The sequence below is a fragment of the Haliotis rufescens genome, unplaced genomic scaffold, assembly GCF_023055435.1.
Source record: "Haliotis rufescens isolate VD_foot unplaced genomic scaffold, xgHalRufe1.0.p SCAF_5, whole genome shotgun sequence".
Taxonomy (NCBI): Eukaryota; Metazoa; Mollusca; class Gastropoda; order Lepetellida; family Haliotidae; genus Haliotis; species Haliotis rufescens.
In genome coordinates this window covers 42,385,260-42,410,213 of record NW_025964223.1, presented here as the reverse complement: position 1 = coordinate 42,410,213, position 24,954 = coordinate 42,385,260, and the positions used below count along the sequence as shown (strand labels likewise).

Sequence of the window (24,954 nt, the reverse complement as noted above, 5' to 3'; positions counted from 1 at the left end):
AAGGTCTGGGGCCTGCGGAGTTTGAGCGGTACCGGCTGTACGTACAGTCCGTCTCCACCCCTGTGGTGGCCGGTTCGTCCGGTCGGGGTCCCCGTGCGGGTACCACCTCCTCGGCTGCGGCGGATCCCCTTGCGGCCCTCGGGCTGTCTGGGGATTCCGTCGCCGCATTGTTGTCGAAACTTGTGGTCTCCAAGCTGGCGGCCTTATCGCAAGATAGGCCGCTGGCTGTTCCGTCCCCGGCCTCTTCGGTGGCCGCGGGGTCGGACGCGGGGTCCACCGGTAAAGCGGCGGATCTCTTGGCGGCCCGTGTGCTGTCCGGGGATTCCGTCGCTGCATTACTTGCATAACTTGTGGACTCCAAGCTGGCGGCCTTATCTCAGGATAGGCCGCTGGCTGTTCCGTCCCCGGCCACTTCGGTGGCCGCGGGGTCGGACGCGGGGTCCACCGGTACGGCGGCGGCTCCCGTGGTCACCGGTCCTTCCCCCGAACCGTTGCTCCCGCTATCGGTTTAGGACCGCGTGGCCATGGTTTATGACCTCTTTGAGGACATGCCGGCCGGTACCGCGGGGAATCCACGACTGTGGGTTCCTCCGAGGTATACGATGAGTCTTCCGACATGGCTTTCCCCGCATCAACCTTGCTGCGCGGTTTCAAGCCTTCCTTGGAGAACGCCTTCGCGGCGGCCTCCGGTAGGGGTCTCCCGTTGCCTCCGATGTCGTGGAGAAAGGGTTTCTTCCCGGTACATGACCTTGCCTTTCCCGAGGCTGGTCCTACCGCGGAGGCCCATGTTGAGCGGTTGGGTGTCCGTGCCCCACCGGCTGCTACGGTAACGCAAGCTACCTTGCACCAGCTGGACGCCCTCGCTCGGCACTCCATGTCTCACGGAGACACTTACTTGGCTGCAGCGGCCCGTCTGGTCGAAGGTTCTCCCACGGACCGTGACCAGCGCATTTACAACTGCCTGCTCAGTTTAAATGCTTCCCTGGAGTACGTTGCCGAGGAGTCTCGGCACACACTTGCTCTTGTTGGGTCCCTGCATAGGCGCCTGGGTGCCGCTCCTAACCGGAGCGCGCCCCAGGCTGCTGCGGCCGGTAGGTCTAAGGGGTCGGGCTCTTCTTCCTCTGGGAAGTAGCCCCGCCCTGAGGGCTCCGGTATTGGCAATCAGCTGCCCTTTCGCGGGAAGACGGGGAACTGGGGGAAGCCCAAGTCGTCGACGGACGGCAAGGGCCCCTCCAGGTGACTCTCATTGGAGGGGTTCGTATGCCGACAGCGCCAACTTCGGTTGGCCCTTAGGCGAACCCGAGTCACTTGGCCCTGGACAGTTGCGCCTGCCGCAACCTGTCAGGGCCCCCTCTCCTTCCCCAGTGGGAGCCAGACTCCAGACTTACTGGGAGAATTGGGAACAAGTGTTCGACGACCCGTGGGTGGTCAACACGATTCGGTACGGCTATCGGCTTGATCTCAAAGCGAATCCGCCGCTCACCGTTGCCCCGTTGGCAGGTTTCGATTCGGAAACCGATCTTCCCATCCTCGCCGATGCCATCGGCAGGTTGGTGGAGAAGGGGCAGTACGGGAGTTAGCTCTACCAGAAATAACACCGGGGTTTTACTCCAGGATATTTCTCGTTCCCAAGTAGGACAGTGCCGAACTCAGAATGATTCACACGTCCGCTCCCTGGCTGTTCACCCGGTTAACCACCCCCATAGTGGGGTTCCTCCACAGGAGGGGTGTCCGGTACTTCGCGTACCTGGACGACTCGCTAGTAGCAAATCGAATGACGGACACCCTGTCACGCCATCTCGTTTTCGCACGTCGGCTCTTGGAGCAATTTGGGTGGATGATCAATCTCCCCAAGAGCGAGTTAACCCCTTCTCAGAACTTGCTGTTCATCGGAGGTCGGTTCAACACGGTGTCCCATCGCCTCTTTGTCCCCCCAGACCGGTGGCACAAAATTCAGGCGTTGATTGCCAAAGTCTTAGCGGTGCAACAGACTGTTCACTTTTGGGAACAGCTGTTAGGGCTACTTGTATCAGCCCAGGACTGCACCGCACGGGGTCGTCTCCAACTCCGCCCGCTGCAACGGTTTTTAATCCAGTTGTTAGCAACGGAGGTGAACAGTGCGACCGTCGCCCTCCCGGATCGGCTCCGACCGCATCTGGAGTGGTGGACAGTCCCTTACATTGTCTTATCAGGAGTCTCTATGCGGCCCTACCGGGCCACGTTGACCCTGTATACAGACGCCTCTCTAGTGGGCTGGGGCGCCCATCTAAAGGGGGAGGTGAGCTCGGGGCTGTGGTGCGTAGACGAACTAGGTCTTCACATCACTTGTCTCGAGTTCAAGGCAGTGATCAACGCAGTCAATCACTGGAAGCATCGTCTCGTCGACGCCCGGCTCATGCTGGCGACCGACAACACGACGGTAGTGTCCTATGTGAACAAACTGGGGGGAACCCACAGTCACTTGCTACTCGATCTCACGTTCGAGTTTTACGCTCTGGTGGACAGTGTCCCGTGCCAGATACGCGCCCGTCACATCCCAGGTGTGCGGAACGTACTGGCCGATGCTCTATCGAGGCCTCAGGATCCGAGCCCCACAGAGTGGATGCTGAACCCAGTAGTGTTTCAGTGGCTGTGCGAACGTTTGGGTCGTCCGATGGTCGACCTGTTCGCAACGCGGTTCAACAATCAACTCCCGTTGTTTGTATCACCAGTCCCGGACCCGAGGGCCATCGATCACGATGCTCTCGCGTTAGACTGGACGGGCTTGGTCGCTTATGCTTACCCGCCGACAGCGTTGATACCACACATTCTAAGCCGGCTCCGAGGAGTTCGCTGTCGAATGTTACTGATCGCGCCCATGTGGCCGAACAGATCGTGGTACCCCGACTTGCTGACCCAGGTCACGCAGTCGCCACTTCCACTGCCTGTGAGACCGGATCTCTTGATCCACCCTCACACCCGTCAGCTTCATCCAAACGCAGGGCAGTTCAATCTGCACGCGTGGATGTTGTCACCGAGCGTCTGAGGAGTAAAGTTTTTTCTCGCCGGGCGTCTCGGGCATACGTTAGTATGCATCGTGATTCTACCCAGAAGGTGTATAATGCACGTTGGGTTATTTTCACGAAGTGGTGTTGTAAACATCACATTCATTCGCCAGATAAGGTATCTGTGCAGGATATTGCTCGTTTCATGTCTCACTTGCGAGAGACCCGGAAACTCTCTGGGGGTTCCATTGCCAACTATGTCTCGTCCGTTGCTACGGTACGGGACGTTGCTATGGGTACCAGTCTCTCCAAAGAGCCGGTGATACGGGGTATTATCAAGGGTTTCAAACAGCACGATCTTAAGAAGGGCCGCCTTCGGGCACCGGCCTTGGATCTTTCCCTAGTGTTGCAATCACTTACGGAAGCTCCGTATGAACCCTTGCATAGTGCTTCGTTCCGGCATGTGACTTGGAAAACAGCATTTCTCCTCTCCTTTGCCACGGCGGCACGTGTATCCGAAATTCATGCACTCGATGTCGCCAAGGTACGATTCGATAGGGGTGGCGAAGGAGCGGTCCGCCTGGGCCTGCTCATGGGCTTCGTCGCCAAGAATCAGAGAGTCGGGCAAACGGAGAGAGAATTCACTGTAAGATCACTCAAAGAAATCTTACATCCTGCTGATACTGAGGACAGAGCGCTGTGTCCGGTTAGGGCCCTTAAGTATTATCTTAAGGCTTCGAATGAACGTAGACAAGGGCGTGACCGTCTGTTCATATCGTGTAACCCTAATCGCACGGTTGACGTAACTCGCAACTCGATTGCGTTGTGGCTTCGTTCTGTCATCAATCTGGCGTACCGGTCTCGGGGGTTACCGGTAGCGGGGTCAAACCCGCACGAGATCAGGGCGCTAGCGGCAACATTTGCCCTACACTCGAATATCTCTGTTCGCAGAATATTACGAGGTTGTTACTGGCGTTCTGACTCGGTTTTTGCCAATCATTACCTCAAACAGGTCGCTGATGCCGTCGTGGAGAGTGTGCACCGTCTTGGCCCGCGGATCGCGGCGCAAGCGGGCACCTAAGGGGTGTGCCCAGCGCAATTCCGAACTCCTCAGGCGTCTGACCTTGCACGGTGGTCAATCTGGGTCGACTCCAATGTTCCCACTGCCGTGGGTACAGGAGTTGGGGTCCCGCAAACCAGCGCACTCACACCACAGGTGAGGGCGGCTTTTTGTGTGCTTTGTCCTTATTTGTATTTTGACAATTATGTCTTTAATTGTCTGTCGTGTATCCCAACCTTGTGATGCATGCTTACAAATACTGGAATTAGGTCACGCGCCTAATGCATACTTTAAGTAGGCTTGCTCTGGGATATACGGTCTGAATGAAATTAATTTCCCTCTTTTCGACTGTTTAACCTGATCTAAGATTAAGCTCACGCGGATACAGTGTTCTCATCCGCTGCGGCGATGAAATACCTATCCAGTGGGGCCGTTTGGAGTCACCAATCGTTTTGGCAATGACGATTGAGCCTTACGGTATGCGCTTGACAGTGCTTTGGTATTCCTATAGGGTAACGCCTAGCTAGGTGCATGCGCATCGAGTGCTTCCGCCTTGGTGTTTACTTCCGCTGGTCGGAAGGAACGCTAGCAGTCAGGATTCGGGTTGTAGGTGCTCCCCACCGCCTACTGTGGTAGTCAGCCTCGGTATAACAGTGGTAACGTATTACTTAATGTAATTTGTAGAATTTTCCTATTCGGAATATTCTATAAGTAATACGTTACCACTGGGCTGCTGCCCGCCCGTCCGTCCCCCGAGCACTTGCTCTCGCAGGAGACAAGAGTGAAGGGTGTCACATGGCAGCTGGGTGGCTACGCACGTGCTGCATGAGGTAATTGAGATCTCTGTGGTAGATTTCGCTATAGCAGCAGTTGTGGGAGACAACAGCCTCGGTATAACAGTGGTAACGTATTACTTATAGAATATTCCGAATAGGAAAATTCTACAATTATACATCGTATTTGTACAAACGAAACACAATTTAGTTGCAAACAGTATAAAATACAACATTTTAATTTTTTTTTAACAATAGCTGTTTTAACATAATTTCATATTATCAAAGTTGGAGTCTTTCTGCTCTTACAGCATTGGCATAAAACAAGTACTTTGCTGTATTGATGTTTATACATGCTCGTGTGATGACAGTATTGTACTTAACTTCAGAATATTTGGAAAAAAGTAAAATTTAGATTTTATGTAACTTTGCCATAGATGACTATTAGCTGGACAAATTAACAAAAAGTTATATTCATTTTTGATATGGTTTGAGGTACAAACTTTACATTTTCTAACTTCACGAGGAATATTATGATGTCATCCTGCTCATGGGGTTTCACCATGCAAGCTTGCAAACATGTACATGCTTGCTGTGAAAGTCGACTCTGCTTGATGTAAGAGGCGACTAACGGGATCGGTTGGTCAGGCTCGCTGACTTGGTTGATGCATGTCATTGTATCCTAATGGCGAAGATGAATGCTCATGATGTCAATCACTGGATTGTCTGGTGCAGACTCGACTATTTACAGACCGCCATCATATGGCTGGAACATTGCTGAGTGCGGCACTAAACAACAAACAAACATGTACATGTGTCAGTGTGGGCTTACCTCTCACATGGAGCTGACATGCCGGGGTATAACTGAAGTACTGTCACTACCTGCTTGGCTTGGAAGTGGTGGCCCAGTCATCTGGGGCATCGCAATTCGCCGTTAGCTGTGCAGAGTTGCACCCCTTTGGAACGCCAGACACCTAGGTTGGAATCCCAGTTTCACCCAGCTATGTTTCTAGGTTTGTCAGCACCATACTCGTGCTCATGGATTTCATTGAAGTGGTAGACTTTTAAGACCTGCATCACTTGGGGTTTCCTCCCATTTTTAGCTTGGATGCTGAGATATGACTAGAATACTGTTAAAAGCAGCGATAATCCCAACTCATTGGGATGGTGGACAGTATCAATATTGTGACTGTCTAGAATATTCAGTCTGTATGGTTCTTGTCCCTTGGACAAGCCAGAAACCTTGGAGTTTGTATCATGGTTCGTCCCTATTATGTTTCTAGGTTTGTCAGCACCATACCTGTGCTCGTGGGTTTCACCAACATGGTTAGCACCTGAGATCTGCATTACTTCTGACTTTAAGACCTTCCACATTAAGCTGACACGCCCTGATATAACGTGTTCAAAGATGCGTTAAACCAAACTCACTCACTCACTCAAACAGTGTTGACCCAACTCACTTCGTCTTAGCCTGGGTGTGTTAATGAATGATCATTCCTGAAACATGAAAAGGCTCTTCACACGCGATGTTTCAGATAACTGGTTACGCGAGGCCAGGAACTGGTGCCCATCAATGAAGGTCATCATGTACTATGGCAGTCAGGATGAACGCCGAATAGTCCGGCATCGGATTCTCATGGATGGAAAGAGAAACTTCAATGTTTTACTCACAACGTAAGTTGAGGAAGTCTATTTCTCTTTGACAGTCGTCACGATATGGCTGAAGTGCTGATGTGAATATTAAATTTAACTCGGGGCGGTCGGGTAGCCGAGTGGTTAAAGCGTTCGCTCGTCACGCCGAAGACCCGGGTTCGATTCCCGACATGGGTACAGTGTGTGAAGCCCATTTCTGGTGTTCCCCGCCGTGATATTGCTGGAATATTGCTAAAAGCGGCGTAAAACCAAACTCACTCACTCACTCACTTAAATTTAACTCACTCTCTGCTAGTTATCTGCTACGTGAGCATGTTGAGGGCTTTGATCCTTGTCCAAGGAGCTGTGAAGAGTACATTTCTTCTCAGCTTCTGTAGGTCAGGGCTTCATAACAAATGTTGCGTGTTTAAATAACGTGGTTACAGTTTCATTTAAAGGACTTTAATAATAATATACTCAACCACTGCTTGTAACATCTAGCTATACAAGCTTTACGGTCACAGATACGTCCCTCAGGGACTGGCTTCTGTGCTGGAACCAAAGGGAAGTAACTCTTATCTGGAGTTGTCATAGCCCTTGCTAACCAACACACACAGCATGTTTGTAACTCACATATTATATATATTTTCTTTATAACTAATTGCAACTATTCAAACTATTGATTGTTATTCATACTATCAATGATATGGGCATTTTTAGATTACTATCGCTATTCATGTAGTACTATCGTAGGGCAAACAAATGCAGTACACTGATAGTTTGATATATATCGTTATGCTCTTGTTGCACAGACAATGATGTCTTCATAGTTCATAACATTAAGCATAACAGTTTTGTGTAGCGGAGTGTTGCTTGTCTCTAGGTACACGATAGCCACAGGGTCGGTGGAAGACCGGTCTCTCTTCAAGAAATGTAACTTCCACTACGCTGTGTTTGATGAAGGGCACATGCTGAAGAACATGGCCTCTCTACGCTTCCAGAATCTGATGAAGATAAGGGTGTGTATAGTGCTGCAGAGACTGCTGGTTAGGTTATCCCTGTCCAAGTGCAGCCCAGGATCAATACTGACACAAACTACATTACAGGGCTCAAATCAATGAACTTGATTTACCTTGTTGACATGAAAACCATGTTGCACCAGACAAAACCAGGTTGCGCTAAACAAAATCATGCTGCACCAGACCAAACCAGGTTGCACCAGACAAAACCATGTTGCACAAGCAAAACCATGTTGCACCAGACAAAACCATGTTGCACCAGACAAAACCATGTTGCACAAGCAAAACCATGTTGCACCAGACAAAACCATGTTGCACAAGCAAAACCATGTTGCACCAGACAAAACCATGTTGCACAAGCTAAACCATGTTGCACCACACAAAACCATGTTGCACCAGACAAAACCATGTTGCACAAGCAAAACCAGGTTGCACCAGACAAAACCAGGTTGCACCAGATGAAACCAGGTTGCATCAGACAAAACCAGTTTGCATCAGACAAAACCAGGTTGCACCAGACGAAACCATGTTGCACCAGACAAAACCATGTTGCACCAGACAAAACCATGTTGCACAAGCAAAACCATGTTGCACCAGACAAAACCAGGTTACACCAGACAAAACCAGGTTGCACCAGACAAAACCATGTTGCACAAGCAAAACCAGGTTGCATCAGAAAAAAACAGGTTGCACCAGACAAAACCAGGTTGCATCAGACAAAACAAGGTTGCATCAGACGAAACAAGGTTGCGCTAAACAAGATCATGTTGCACCAGACCAAACCAGGTTGCACCAGACAAAACGATGTTGCACCAGACAAAACCAGGTTGCACCAGACAGAACCATGTTGCGCCAGACAAAACCATGTTGCACAAGCAAAACCATGTTTCACCAGACAAAACCATGTTGCACCAGACAAAACCATGTTGCACAAGCAAAACCATGTTGCACCAGACAAAACCATGTTGCACAAGCAAAACCATGTTGCACCAGATGAAACCAGGTTGCACAAGCAAAACCAGGTTGCACCAGACGAAACAAGGTTGCATCAGACAAAATCAGGTTGCACCCTGTTCTCTTAAATTTATCAAAGTTGAAACATAGGCTGATGTATTGTAATACCTAATAGGAACACATGCACATAATCTTGAATTACCCAGTTTTGATGACGTTAAGCCCAAGAAAGTATGACAAATTGTACATAACACAGGGATTAGTGATAAATATTCTTTAGAGGTATTAAGTGTGTTCAAAGATAAATTTTGTGTGTGGACAATTAAGAGTTAGTCATACACGATTGAACATTTTTGACATGCACTTGGTGCTTGTTGACATAAACATTAGGTTGCATTTTTCAATAATAGATTGTACTCGTGCACATTTTATGTAGTTAAATTGAGCCCTGTATTACTTGGGAAATATTTATATCATTGGTTTCTCATTATTTCACTGTACGCTTTAGCATGCTGATTATTGCATTTCAGGAAAACCTATTTTATGTTGATGTCAGGCAGTGTCAGGTGTTTAGTGTCAAAAGTGGGATATCCAAAACCTCATATTGTCTCTTCTTGTGAGGTTTCTATTTGCCACTTAATTGGATCAGATAGATAACTCTTTTCTGTTGTGAATGACAGATACAACACATTTTTGATCCAGGAAAAGTGATATCTGGTACATAACAGTTGAATCTATAAACTCACATATTAAAACACATGACAGAACATTCGAACTGTATGCACTATCAAGTATTCTTTCCCTGTAGGCTGAACGCCGCCTCTTGCTGACCGGAACCCCACTGCAGAACAACCTGGTAGAACTCATGTCATTGCTCTGTTTTGTCATGCCAGAGCTCTTTATTGGAAAAACAGAACCATTGAAAAGGATTTTTGCTATGATCAGTGTAAGTGAAAGATCAGAGTTAAACATATTACATGGTTTTCTTGTATTTCCTGAGGCAACACATTTTTATTTTAGTACTGTAGATTTTGTTTCAAACTAATTCTTTTGAGATTATTGCGAAAACTAAATGAATTTATTTTCACTTAGTGATGCAGTTGCTTTTTGTAATTGAACAATAAGATAACAAGTAAGGGCTGTTTGCTGACATTTGTTGTTTTGCAGAGAGATGACAGTCAGGGGCGTTACGAGAAAACTAGAATAGCACAAGCTAAGAGGATCATGAAGCCTTTTCTACTGAGAAGACTCAAAAGTGAAGTATGTTGTTTTTTAGGTTGTTACATGATTTGATAGTACTTGGTCCTGATTGGTCAGTCAGTTTCAAATCACAATAAACACCTCTGATTGTAACAGTCTAGTTGACACCGTCATCACCATGGAACCTGTTTAGATACCATGCTGCAGTTTAATCATGAATACCCCACTCAGATACAGTATACTTACTCCGAGCTGACCTGTCCTTGTTTTAACCCCTAATGCCAAGTGCCAGGCAGGGTAACATCTTTAACATCCTTTTGGTATGACGCGGCCGTGGATCGAACCCCGGACCTTCTACTCTCCAGGCAGACACTCTACCACTAGATCACGGAAGTGGTCTGTGGTATATTATGATATGATGATCGATCAGTTGTATAATATGATCGTGTGATACATAATGTGATGGTCTGATGTATGATGGTCTAATGTATATTATGATGTCATATATTGTGATAATCTGATCTGATGCAGTTCGAAATATGTGTATTATTATGATTGACTGTGTTATGATTCACTGTATCATGTTTGACTGGATTGTGATGGACTGTATTATGTTTGACTATGTTGTGATGGACTGAATTGTGATTGACTGTATTAAGATGCACTGCATTTGATTGACTGTATTGTGATTGACTGCATGATGATTGATTGATTGTGAGGGACTGTTATGATTGACTGCATTGTGATGGACTGTATTATGATTGACTGGATTGCGATGGACTGTATTATGATTGACTGCATTGTGATGGACTGCATTGTGATGGACTGTATTATGATTGACTGCATTGTGATTGACTGTATTATGATTGACTGTATTGTGATGGACTGTATTGTGACTGACTGCATTGTGATGGACTGTTTTATGATGGACTATTGCGATGGACTGTATTATGATTGACTGCATTGTGATTGACTGTATTATGATTGACTGTATTGTGATGGACTGTATTGTGACTGACTGCATTGTGATGGACTGTATTATGATTGACTGGATTGCGATGGACTGTATTATGATTGACTGCATTGTGATGGACTGCATTGTGATGGACTGTATTATGATGCACTGTATTATGATGGACTGCATTGCGATGGACTGTATTATGATTGACTGCATTGTGATTGACTGTATTATGATTGACTGTATTGTGATGGACTGTATTGTGACTGACTGCATTGTGATGGACTGTATTATGATGGACTATTGCGATGGACTGTATTATGATTGACTGTATTGTGATTGACTGTATTATGATGCACTGGTTTATTACTGACCGTATTATGATACACTGTATTATGATTGACTGTATTATAATGCACTGTTTTATTAGTGACCGTATTATGATGGCCTGTATAATGATGGACTGTGTTGTGATTGACTGTATTATTATGCACTGTATTATGATTGACTGTATTGTGATGGACTGTATTGTGATGGACTGTGTTGTGATTGACTGTATTATTATGCAATGTATTATGATGGACTGTATTGTGATTGACTGTATTGTGATGGACTGTGTTGTGATTGACCGTATTATTATGCACTGTATTATGGTTGACTGTATTGTAATCATTTTGAATATGATGGACTGTATTATGATTGACCTTATTTTCATGGACTGTATTGTGATTGGCTGCTTTATGACTGTGTATTATGATGGACTGTAAAATATTCAAACATTTAGTATGGTATTGCTATGTGTTATCACAATTCAGGCTAGTAGACTTGCTTGGGTGATATCTATCGCTGCTGTATTATGATGGACTGTGTATTATGACGACCTTATGTTATGATGGACCTTGTGGTGATGGACTGTGTGTTATGTGCAGGTTCTGAAGCAGCTGCCCGCCAAGACAGAGGAGGTAGTCCGGTGTCCGATGATCCCCGACCAGCAGGAGCTGTATGAGTCACTGATTGGCCAATACGCCCGCCAGATGGACAACAGTGACAGTCCAAATGGTGGCATGTCCATGTTCATGCAGCTCCGCAAGGTGGCCAACCACCCACTGCTGGTGCGCAACCACTACACAGACGAGAAGCTTATAGCCATGTCCAAACAGATTGCCAAGGTGGGTACCATGCCATAGCTTATAGCCATGTCCAAACAGATTGCCAAGGTGGGTACCATACAATCACTTACAGCCATGTCCAAACAGATTGCCAAGGTGGGTATCATACCATCACTTACAGCTATGTCCAAACAGTTTGCCAAGGTGGGCACCATACCATCACTTACAGCCATGTCCAAACAGATTGCCAAGGTGGGTATCATACCATCACTTACAGCTGTGTCCAAACAGATTGCCAAGGTGGGTATCATACCATCACTTACAGCTATGTCCAAACAGTTTGCCAAGGTGGGCACCATACCATCACTTACAGCCATGTCCAAACAGATTGCCAAGGTGGGTATCATACCATCACTTACAGCTATGTCCTAACAGTTTGCCAAGGTGGGTACCATACCATTCCTTATAGCCATGTCAAACCGATTGCCAAGGTGGGTATCATACCAAAGCAGAGAGTCATGTCCAAACAGATTGCCAAGGTGGGTCTTGTAGCATAGGTCACCAGCAGTCTATGTTTGTCCAAGAAGGCAAGTTATCGGATCAGGTGGTCAGATTCAGTGACTTGGTTGATGATATGTCATCTTACCCTGGCAGATTAGAACATTGCTCATTATATCAATCCTTGGTTTTTCTGGTCCATAGTTGATTATTTACAGGCTGCCATCATGTATCTGGAATAGTACTGAGTGCGGCGCTAAACAACAAACAATTTGTGTTGATGATGCTCATGGTGTTTCTGTTACAGGAACCCTCCCACAGAGACCGAGGAGCTCTGCCCCACCTTATACAGGAAGACATGGCTGTACTGAACGACTTTGATATAAATAATCTCTGTCAACAATACAAGGTGAGGCTTGGGAATACACGTCTCAGCAGTGATCATGATACCATGGAAATAGCTTATTTAGAGGATCTCATCTGACAAGTGGACAAGTGTTAAAGGGCGATATATATTCTTGCCTGCAGCATTTTGTAGCATGATAAACACATGGAACATTTTGAACGTGTGAAGCTGCTAATTGCACTGTAGGGTGCACAAAATAATGTTGGATATTATCAATCTTAAGGAAGAGTAAGGGAGCAATTTCTCTAAAATATCGCTGCTTATTATCTAGCCTTTGCGTAATGACATTCACGAAGTTAGAAGATGTATCAAAAGTATTCTTTTTGTTTGGCACACTTACTTTCCAAAGGGCACCCTGCAGCATCTTTTATGAGTGCTCTGTGCCACACTTAAAATAATATGCATGGCCAAGTTGGAAGGGGAAGGGAAACCCTGGGATCTAAGGAGCTTATCCATGTGCAGAGTTGCATCCCTTAGTCATGCCAGGATCTGCTGGTTTTGAGTTCCAGATTCACCCTGATTATGACCCTTGTCTAATAGCGCTGTATTCATGGCTGTTGGTTTCACTGAATACACTTATCTTTTGATTATGTCTGTTTAAAAATTTTGTTGATACTTATTAAGAATCCCTATCTAGTTACTTTTGGAATGTTATGCCTCTTATGCTTGGGATATGCATTACTTATCAGCTGAAAAGGTGCCTTAGTTATATATTTTACGTTTCCCTGAAAAGAAGTTTAGTTTAGTGTTTGTTTCAGGGTCATAACTTGAAAAACGTATTTCAATGAAACTTGGCATATGTATTACTCATCAGCTGAACTGGTGCCTTTTGCTATTTTCATTTTTTTTAATTTGTTGTGTTTCCATGGAAACAATTTGGACGAAGTCTCAAACAACTAGCATTTGTATCCCGCCAAATCTCTACAGTTAATGAAAACATTATCTTTCCAGTCAGCAACAACTTCAACTAATGTATACCAAAAAATGAGGGGAGACACATGTTTTTGAGTAAAAACACATTCCTGTTCTTGCATGAGTTACTATGGCATGGTATGATATGGTATGGTGTTATGCTTCAGTGTGATTATACACCAGATGGTATATTGCAATATGGAATATTTATCATTGCAGAAATATATAGGTTCCTTTGCATTAGACATCAATCTGATCAGTGAGTCTGGGAAGTTCCGGATGCTGGATGACCTGCTGGAGAAGTATGAGAATCAGGTAACAGTACATCTTTAGCCAGTAGCCTCCCTTATTCATAGTTTAATGACATATTTCGTGATACATAATAAAAGCCATGGATTTGGTTATTTTAGGAGATCACATGATTCAAGGTGTAGGTCTATTCTTGTGGGTGGTTGGTCCCCATGGAGATTTCGGGTTAGATTTGGTCTGCAGCAACCTATGCTGGTCCTGAGATTTTTTTTAGAGGTGACCAAATAGAACAGGTGTTCAGATTTAATGACTTGGTTAATAGTGTGTCTTCGTACCCTGACAGCCTGGGTTGTTGCTTACCATATCGAATGCTGGATTACCTGGTCCAGACTTGATTATTTACAAACAGGTGTAATATTGATGGAATGTTGCTGATTGCCGCATTCAACAACACACATACAAACAAACGAACCCCAATCTGGTGGGTGGGGTGGGTGGATTATCTTTGTGCAGAGCTATGAACCATAGGCACAGGAGAATCTGCAATATTTGTTTGTCTTTGGTTTATCAGCATCAATTAAAATTGAATTCAAACCAATCATTAAAGTGTAGCGTGCATCAATTTGGAATCATATTAGCTGACATGCCTTAAGATCTGTTCAAGGCCATGTTCAACCAAACTCACTATTTTGAAGCTGTTTTTGTGGGTTGAGTTTCTGCCTGTGTTTGTGGACTGAGTATCTGCCTGTGTTTGTGGACTGAGTATCTGCCTGTGTTTGTGGACTGAGTTTCTGCCTGTGTTTGTGGACTGAGTTTCTGCCTGTGTTTGTGGACTGTGTTTCTGTCTGTTTGTGGACTGAGTTTCTGCCTGTGTTTGTGGACTGAGTATCTGCCTGTGTTTGTGGACTGAGTATCTGCCTGTGTTTGTGGACTGAGTTTCTGCCTGTGTTTGTGGACTGTGTTCTGTCTGTTTGTGGACTGAGTTTCTGCCTGTTTGTGGACTGAGTATCTGCCTGTGTTTGTGGACTGAGTTTCTGCCTGTGTTTGTGGACTGTGTTCTGTCTGTTTGTGGACTGAGTTTCTGCCTGTTTGTGGACTGAATTTCTGCCTGTGTTTGTGGACTGAGTATCTGCCTGTGTTTGTGGACTGAGTATCTGCCTGTGTTTGTGGTCTGAGTTTCTGCCTGTGTTTGTGGACTGAGTTTCTGCCTGTGTTTGTGGACTGAGTTTCTGCCTGTTTGTGGACTGAGTTTCTGCCTGTTTGTGGACTGAGTTTCTGTCTATGTTTGTGGACTGAGTTTCTGCCTGTGTTTGTGGACTGAGTGTCTTACCTACCATGGTTGAGAAACCCATTTGAGATAACTGGTATCAAACATGTGTGAGATGGAATTCCAGGTCTGTGATTACCTCTCCATTGTGGTGACCTGACTATGAGCGACTACTTTTCCGTTTATAATTCATTGATAGGTTACTTGTTCTTTGGTCAGATTCACATACGTCTGTGTCGAAACTTCATGGATTCAGAGCGTCAATAAATGTTCTCTGGTTTTGCCTAGTTTGCGTTACCATCATCGCCTTGATAATCCACAGATATGGGGAAAACTTCTTTTGTTGAGGTCTCACTAGGTTTTGGTGGTAAGAAGTAGGCCGAATGACGTCACGAACGATGGTTTTGTTATGTATTAATTCACAACTGTGATCATGACAATAGACAAAATATGCATCGTTTCAATGCTAAAATGGTGGGATTTTAGTATGTAGAAGGAACAGATTACTGTACTCGTGTCTGTCAGATGCCAGTTGGTGACTCGTGAGTAGTAGTCTCTACTTGTGTTTGCAGGGTGACCGAGTGTTATTGTTTAGTCAGTTTGTGATGATGCTGGACATCATGGTGCCCTACCTGAAGGAGAAGGGGATACGGTTCCTGAGACTAGATGGAGGTACACCAGTTCCAGAGAGGTGAGATTATCTTATACTCTTCCTCCTATTCTCTGTCATGCTTTAGGATCGTTTTGGATGTTCACCATGTTCAAGGCAAACTGGGTCTTGTCATAACCAGTGAAATTGGAAGACAATTTTAATTGAGTATGGGCGTTGGGGAACCTTGTGGATTATTGATGGAGAGAGAGGGAGGGAGGGAAGACCTTTCACAGTGGAGGGCAACCTAACACCAGTCACTGAAATCTGTGGGGGAACCTTGTGGATTATTGATAGAGAGAGAGGGAGGGGGGAAGACCTTTCACAGTGGAGGGCAACTAACACCAGTCACTGAAATCTGTGGGGGAACCTTGTGGATTATTGATAGAGAGAGAGGGAGGGGGGGAAGACCTTTCACAGTGGAGGGCAACCTAACACCAGTCACTGAAATCTGTGGGGGAACCTTGTGGATTATTGATAGAGAGAGAGGGAGGAGGGAAGACCTTTCACAGTGGAGGGCAACTAACACCAGTCACTGAAATCTGTGGAGGAACCTTGTGGATTATTGATAGAGAGGGAGGGAGGGAAGACCTTTCACAGTGGAGGGCAACCTAACACCAGTCACTGAAATCTGCCACTTGATGTTTAACTGAGACCGTCTCAGACTTATACCGTCAAGCTTTGTTTGGTGTGCCAGAAGCCTGTGATAATGGGTTTGAATCCCTGATTTACCCTGATCATGTTTCAAATTTGTCAGCACCATACCTTTGCACATGGGTTTCACCAAAGTGGTAAATGTCTAAGATGATCAAGACTTCAGGCTTTTCCTCTAACATGAAGCTGACACTGTGTGGTGTAACAGAAATACTCCATTTTTGAATTGCAGCAGACGGGGGCTGTACGTCATCTCTTGATGACTCTTGTTTCAGCTCACTTTGGGTTGGCATCTCTGCAATCAATCTCAAATCTTGAACTCGATATGTAACTAGGTTTCACTTGGTAGATGATTGATAGGGATGATTTCACAAGTTGTCATATGGATTGGACTTGCAGACAAAAGTTGATAGACGAGTTTAACAACGACCCTGAGATCATGGTGTTCCTGCTGTCAACACGGGCGGGCGGACTGGGCATCAACCTGACGGCAGCCAACGTGGTTATACTACACGATATAGACTTTAACCCTTACAATGACAAGCAGGCAGAGGATAGATGTCACAGGCTGGGACAGACGAGGTAAAATGACACAAGTCAAAGAGAGGAGAACATGTTTGCTTTTTCCGGACAAGAAACTAGCATTAAAACAAATAAATATATTTTATTATCATTTTGGTATTTTTCATTTTGATTGACTTTGGTGTCAGAGATTGTGGTTTAAGGGACAGATGTGTCATTGATTCACTTGTGTGTGTATGAAATGAATATTTTAAAGTCTTTAAAAATTTGTTAGATTCTTTCTGTTTTCATTAATTAACGATTTGTTATCATGAACATGATGCAGTATATAAAGCTTCCAGGGTAGAATAGGTCTTCAGCAACCCATGCTTGCCGTTAACTATGCTTGTCGTAAGAGGCGACTAACGGGATCAGGTAGTCAGACTTGCTGACATGGTTGATGCATGTCATCGTTTCCCGATTGCGTGGATTGATGCTCATGATGTCAATCACTTGATTGTTTTTGTCTTGATCATTTGCTGACCGCTGTCATAAAACTGGAATATTTCTGTGTGCGGTTTTTACAACAAATAAACAAACAAATTAAAGCTTCTTTTACCATTATTATCTGTAGTTTCAGATGGTATATTATAATAATGGTATAATGAAATATTAGGATTCTTTTGGAATCACATTTCTAATTTTTCCGTCAAGTCTCATTGAGACTCACTGCCACCATTCTCAGTTATGTTGTTGGGCATCTGTGAATCAATAAATTGTCCCAGAAAAATAGTCATCTACTGTATCTAGGACAGCCAAAGGTGCATTTTGTAATGTATTTAAGAAGTTTAAACTCATTATTTCACTCACTTCATTGGCTCTAAGGGTTGTATCAATTACAGGAATGGGTATCTGTTTTACACTTTGTCCTTCTTGTGATTCATCTATTCTTGCCCATTTTGTTGATGGTGAAGCAGAAAAAGAGCATAATGTCTAATTTGTCACTCATTTGTGTCTATTGCGGTAGTGAATAGATTTGTTTTGTTTGTTTGTTTGTTGTTTAACGCCGCACTCAGCAATATTCCAGCTATATGACGGCGGTCTGTAAATAATCGAGTCTGGACCAGACAATCCAGTGATTTACATCATGAACATCGATCCACGCAATTGGGATCGATGACATGCATCAACCAAGTCAGCAGCCTGACCACCCGATCCTGTTAGTCACCTTTTACAACAAGCATAGTCGCCTTTTACGGCAAGCATGGGTTGCTGAAGCCCTTTTCTGCCCCAGATCTTCACAGGTATTGAATAGGTAGTGAAAAGACAAAGAAATGGGACAGCCATGTTGTCGTTACAGGAGCGTGAAGATTGTGCGCCTGTTGTGTCGGGACACCGTGGAGGAGGGCATGTTCCGATGTGCCCAGGAGAAACTCAAGCTGGAGAGAGACGTCACCAAGTCAGATAAAGGTAACTACAAGCTGGACCTCTTCATAGTAGTAAGGAGGTGGGCTAGCCTAGTCGGTAAAGCATTCACTTGTCACGCCGAAAGCCTGGGTTTGATTCCCACATGGGTACAATGTGTGAAGCCCATTTCTGGTGTCCCCAGCAGTGATATTGTTGGAGTAGTTGTAAGTCAAAGCCAAAGCTCTGGGCTTCCAAAATTTATTCATTCAGGAAAGATAATCTATAATTCTTTGTGGCTTGTATGTTACTCTGTGAGTTATCCACTGTGCAGAGATGAGTCGCCCACTCACCTATGCTAGGATGCTCTTGTTGTTTCGAATCCCAAGTTTTGCCCTGAATTTGATCTTTGGTTTGTCAGTAACCTACCTATGCTCGTAGTGGGTTTCACAAAGACCTGTGTAGGGGGCACGTGTTGTCTAAGTCACCGCAGTTTGTTGCGCAAAGTTGTGTCCGTTGGGCACGCCAGAAACCTATCATTGTGGGTTCAAATCCTTGGTGGCCCCGATTATGTTTCTAGGTTTGTGGGCATCTTACATGTACTTTCGGGTTTCACCAAAGTGGTAAATGTCTGAGCTGTGCATCATTTTCGTTTTTTCTCCCACATTAAGCTGACATGCTGTGATATGACGTGAATATCATTAATCCGTCATATAGCTGGAATATTGATGAGTGCGGCTTTAAACAACAAACAAAACTAAAAAATAATGATGATTCATCGTTTATTAATGATGGACGACATGCCACCATCTCTGTACTGTTGTTTCCTATTTAGGTGAGAATGAAGAGGATACAAGTGATGTGGTGTCCCTACTGAAACAGGCATTCGCTGAGTACAAGAAGAAGACCTCATGACACCGTCACATCGTAGATCATTGTTCATCACATCACCAGTCATCAGCATCTCGTGCATTTCACTATCGGAACGTGCTATGTCATGTATGAGCTTTCATCAGTGTGTGCAGCATTTCAGAGTTGCCATCCAGGCTTTATCCAGAACTTCCCTAAAGTCTCTATTTATTGATTCGGTTCAGGGGATTCCTATAGATTCGGTAAACCGCGGTTTTTCGAAACGTCACTGATCACTGCTACGGTCAACCTTTTTTACAAGCGGCAAATGAAGTTGTATATATGTATCTCTGAATGTAATGCAGTCACTATGATGGTAGTACTGTGTACTGAATCAGTTAATGAAAATGAAAAAAACCCAAAAAGTGAAATGATGGTATTTGGATATGTTTCTTATCTCACAAACAAACAAACAAGCAAACAAACATATCTCACCTTGCATGCCCCGGGAAGGCACCATCAGGTAATCTCCATTCTGTACTCTCTCTAGTCGTAGAAGCGACTTACTTGATCTGTGGTGAGGATTGGTGATGTGATAGGTATTATGTCATCATACCCCAATCGTTGCTCATGATATCACCCCCTGGATTGTCTTGTTCAGGCTGCTCATATAAATGGAATATTGCTAAGTATAGCATTAAATATAAATGACCAACACACATATGCACACCTTTCTTTAACAGTTGAGGTCAATATGTCTGTGTGATGTTTTATATTTCACATGATAGTTTAGTTTAAACTTAACATTATCAGTTATATTTTTCTAAAATTCTGAAACCCGACAGATTGTTATTCATTGTGCCATGTGACATCTTTACACTCCAAAATGAATTCATTGTCATACAATTAACCTAAGTAAGTAAGTAAGTAAGTAAGTCATAAGTGATGACAGTGTTATCAACTCCACAAGGGAATTCCTGAATAGAGCCATTTTCAAATGTTGTTTTGTGTGAGGCTACAGCAGTGTTTATTCTTTTCTCAAGTCGTCTTTGCTTCTCAAAGTCAGTCATTTGTATACTGTGTTCATATTTCGTCTGCAGAAATAAGACTGCAGAAATAAGATGTGATTTTGTTCAGTTTTGAAAACTGAGTCTTGTCTGTGTAATTGATTTTTGATGGGTTAGAAAATACACATCTCTTTGACATGTGAATGTTCCTAGTTGTCACCAAGATTGAAAACTACTTTAATGATGTATTAGCATCATGAGGGTAATACACAATGGTTAATTATTGAGAATACAGGCTAATTTTTACTCTTTAAGTTACTCTAACACTATTCTTGGAAAATAGACAGTTATGTTTTACGGGAAACTTTTTATGAAGTTCGTATATTTTGGCCAGGCCCTTTTTCCTGACAGCACAGCCCTAATACATGTATGTGCCATAGTTGAAAACAATTTATAATTTGTGGTTTGAAGGAAATTATAATGACAGTATTTTTTACATCATTATCTCTGTATGTTTGTTCCTCCCAGGTGAGGGGTGGACATTTGCCTATAATTGACCCTGACGAGATTGCTTTGATCAATTTGACATGCTAGCCAATCTTGGAACAATGACTTGGCCAGTGGTATCGAGCTGTAAAATGAAGGCTTACACCTTCCTCATGTGTTAGTAGATTTATCACTAATTTTGGTTGTTATGGGATAAGATTTGGTCTGGCATGAAGACAAATACTACTTTACTCTTATCTCATTTTGTATTAAACCGAGGGTAATGTCTTCATAAGATCAAAAATGCATTATATCACTATAGGGAATATCTGTGATAATATAGGGTACATGGATCTGGTGCATGCAGTGTATGACTGAAGCATTTCATTACAGTGCCAACTTTTAATGTTGTACTGTAATTATTTTTTAAAACAACAATTAAACACTAAGGAACTAACTTTTGAATTTTGTACAGCCTCTGAATATGTGATCAGCCACTGTTGATGTTTAGGTGGCCCAGTTGTCTGAGGTGCCGGTGCGCTTCACAGAGTTGCGTCCCTTGGGCACACCAGGAACCTATGATCATGGGTTCGAGTCCCAGTTTCTAGGTTTGTCAGCACTATGTCTGTGCTTATGGGTTTCACCACAGTGGTAAACGTCTAAGACCTGTGTCAATTTGGGCTTTCCTTCCACATTAAGCTGACATGCCGTGATATAACTGAAATACTGTTCAAAGCGGCGTTAAACACAACTCACACACTAACTCATTATTGATGTTTGATTTGTTGTATGATAAGGATATATTCCTTAATAGGGCAAATTTTCTCAATTGTTGTAGCATTCATGTTTGAAATGTTTGGTTAAAAGAGCAGTCAATTAAACTAAGAATATGTAAAAAAGATCACACCTTGATTGTTTTTGTCATGATCAACACTTGTTCCTGAGGGTCCACACTTATTCCTGAGGGTCCACACTCATTCCTGAGGGTCCACTGTTATGGCTGAGGGTGCATGAGTTTGAAACAAGTTGTTTTCAGTTTGTCGGTCAAGTGACAAGGAACTGACAGCCTTGTGTTACAGCTGGTGTGAAATGAGTACTGCTTGTTGTTTAGCGGTATATGTGAGACACTCACCAAACATGACCAAAATGTATATGTTTTTCAGCTCCTACCACTGAAGATTTCCTTCTTGTAATATTGACATTGAAAGTAACTGAAAAAGAGTTTAGCCATGAACATTTCACACTTGGTAGAAGATACTTGTAAAGTGCTTGTGTTTACAGATACTCAAAGAAAAATTCTATATTTTGTTTCGTGGATTCAATGCTTGAAAGTCCTTGAAATCCGCTAAAATTCAATAAATGCAATTTCTTGTGCATTGGGAGGACACAAAAGCAGAATACATCCATGCTAGCCAATTGCGGATTGCTCCGGAGGTTTTCCTGTTGTAAACTCTACTGTGATCATCGACATTAAAGAGTTTTTTTCTGCTTGGAGTCAGAGAATTGTCTTGTCCTGAGAAAATCAAAGTTCAATGTGAACAAAAAAACCTGCTGACCTTAAATGCTTGTGGTTAAACTTTCTCAAAAAGTATTTGTGCTTTTATCACTAAGTTTACTGAATTACTTCTCCAGGATGGAGTCTTGGTGCAAATGATTTGGTCCATTTCAGTGAGAGGTTCTCCTGTTCTCTGTTAAGATTGTGTAAAACATGGTTTGGTACTTGTATGCATTCTCTTCATGAAGTGGCATTTCAGTCAAAGGTCCATGTCACTTCCGAGTCAATGGTCAAGGTCATATCAAGGCTGGAGTCATTAAAATGTCAAAGTTTTACTGGAAAAGAAATTGTGTGATTGTAACTGGGCTGCTTTGAGTTTTGCATGTGATTAATGACAACAGAAAATGACTCCAAAATATACCATAAGGCCAAACATTTTTATTTTTAATTTCATGGACCTGCGCCGCTACTGAAAAGCAGCCAGTCTAAGAAATAAATTAAACATAAAAATATTTATTTTTATTATGTGTCTCACTACAAAACGTTATACTTGTATATACATTAAGTGTCTAGATAACTATCAGTGATTCAAGAGGCCATCTGCAGTTTTGTTTTAACTCCATGGCAGAATCACTTTCATGTAAATATATAAATGATTGACATTTTATTTTTATATACTTTTTTTTAACCGACCTTGTGTGGAATAGCTGGAATAAATCCATGAAACATAAGATTGAATAAGTGTGGCCTAAGGTATATGAATACACTTGTATGTAATGGTAAACTGAACATGACAATTCAGTTCTATGTTTCAAATTATCGAGCATCGAATGTTTAGGGTTGTCACTTCTATTTATCTCACGTTTTGTAATGACATGCATGCATGGAGAAAGACAACAACAATAGTTTTGTAACTTTTATCACTATTGTATTGTTCATAGAAAATTCGGGGGCATGGATGGCCAAGTCGTCTAAGGCGTCGCGATTCGCTGTGCAGAGTTGCGTCCCTTGGGCACGCCAGATTGTGGGTTCGAATCTTGGTGCGCCCCGATTATGTCCTAGGTTTGTCAGCACCATACCTGTGCTCGTTGGTTTCACCGAAGTGGTAAACGTCTGAGACCTGCATCACTTCGGGCTTTCCTCCCACATTAAGCTTACACGCCGTGATATAACTGGAATATTGTTTAAAAGTAGCGTAAAACCCAACTCACTCACTCACTCACTCACTCATAGAAATGACATGATGTTCAAAGTGATTGTGGCATTTTTTACAACTTGTGATCAAGCTGCTACTATAGGTTTGCCAGTATTGGTTCGCCAGGTCAAGGAGTAACAGTTATATTCTCTCAATATTTGTTTTGTAGCCTTTCTGTTAAAATGTATGAATTACTCCCGAGTCATAATTTCTCACCAATGTTGCACTGCCAGTTTAAGATGTCTCAAGGTAGGAAATATGATTCACATCTGCGACTCCACCAGCAATATTGACTCCCAACATATCTAGTCTAGGTATTGAACCCGTTCACAGCACATGTGATAAGGCTGTTCAATTTTAACAGTATTATTAAGTACATTACTGTTTGGAATTATCGTGTCCTGGTATTTCATGTGATGCCTTTAGGTGCATAGCACACACTGACGTATCTTACCCCTGCTTTTAGACGGGCTCTTTACATTCATGGCTGATACTGGCTGGCTGGCTTGCTTTGTGTCTCCATGGAAAATGACATTGTTACAATCTTCTTAACACTCTGTGAACCATTTACATCCCCGATAAATATCTGATGAATATCCGCAAATAGATCATTTGTAACGGTAAAATGTAGACCAAGAAATAGACATAGAAAGAATATGCAGATGTCGCAAAAAAAACACATTTTTGTCCCATTTGTTTAAAAAACATCAGTTTCTTTTTCCAAGTTTGACATGGTGTCATATTAAGTGATGTATGCACACATACATGCAAACATCAACAGTAAATGACAATGCACTACAAAAGTTTAAAAAACCCATTGAACCTGATAAATTCAGCCCTGGTAGTTGAAATACAGTCATTTGATGAGGGGTTTCTTTTTCTTTTTTTCATTTTCTGGGATAGAATTTTGTCCCAAGTAACTTCTGATTGTTCTAAGAGTCGGTTACATTGGGTGTTCAAGCTCTCTGACGTGACTGATTCTTTATGGTGCCTGGATTGGTGCTCATGCTTTCAGTCACTGGTTTGCCTGGTCCAATTCTTTACAGGGCGCCGTGATATATCTGAAATATTTGTGATTGTGGCATCACCCAACATTCGCTCGCATTTACTGATACAAGGGACCAGGTGAAGGTGCTCATACCCCAGTGACTCAGTTACCTCGATGTCATTAGAATCAGATCCTGGTGATCACTACCGCGAAGCTTTGTGTTGCAGTAGTGAACACATGGATGTGCTTTCAATGAGATTGCAGTAGGCGTAATACTGGAAGTAACTGTGTTGGTGAAGCGGACCACATCTCCAGCTTGCCAGGTCCTTATGGGCATTAGGAGTGTTCTTCAAATTTTGTTTCTTGGTCAAATAAAAAGATTTTGTAGTCGTAGTCAATTACTTGTTAACGTATGTAGTTTAACAATATTAAAAGTTTACCAGATGTTTTCGAAAGAGAGATAAAACTTGCCTGAGTCTTATTATTAAGTGGAAGGTACCAAAGATATTTGTTAATCACAGGTTGTAAATATTCCATGTCTACATGCAAATAAATGTGGAGTCTGTACGTTTCTTGTGTATTGATTGTGTTTTGAAGTTATTGTAAGATCCTATCAGTATCACACTGTTGTATTGGATTATTGATTAACAATAGTGAATGGGGTGGAAAGGTGCGTTTACGGAATTATTGCTTCATATCTTATCG

General features: G+C 43.3%; 1 protein-coding gene across 1 annotated transcript in view; it reads left to right on the top strand.

The window, feature by feature from the left end:
* LOC124140046 (SWI/SNF-related matrix-associated actin-dependent regulator of chromatin subfamily A containing DEAD/H box 1 homolog) overlaps positions 1-20,925 on the top strand; it is a 36,597-nt gene extending 15,672 nt beyond the window's left edge. Inside the window, exons 11-21 of the mRNA XM_046507398.2 lie at positions 6,353-6,491; positions 7,333-7,468; positions 9,231-9,368; positions 9,590-9,682; positions 11,510-11,749; positions 12,495-12,596; positions 13,725-13,820; positions 15,594-15,712; positions 16,724-16,906; positions 18,186-18,295; positions 19,065-20,925. Of these exons, the coding sequence (XP_046363354.1) occupies positions 6,353-6,491; positions 7,333-7,468; positions 9,231-9,368; positions 9,590-9,682; positions 11,510-11,749; positions 12,495-12,596; positions 13,725-13,820; positions 15,594-15,712; positions 16,724-16,906; positions 18,186-18,295; positions 19,065-19,144 (1,436 nt within the window). The 3' untranslated portion in view covers positions 19,145-20,925. The remainder of the gene's footprint in view (positions 1-6,352; positions 6,492-7,332; positions 7,469-9,230; positions 9,369-9,589; positions 9,683-11,509; positions 11,750-12,494; positions 12,597-13,724; positions 13,821-15,593; positions 15,713-16,723; positions 16,907-18,185; positions 18,296-19,064) is intronic.
* Positions 20,926-24,954: the final 4,029 nt, after the last annotated feature.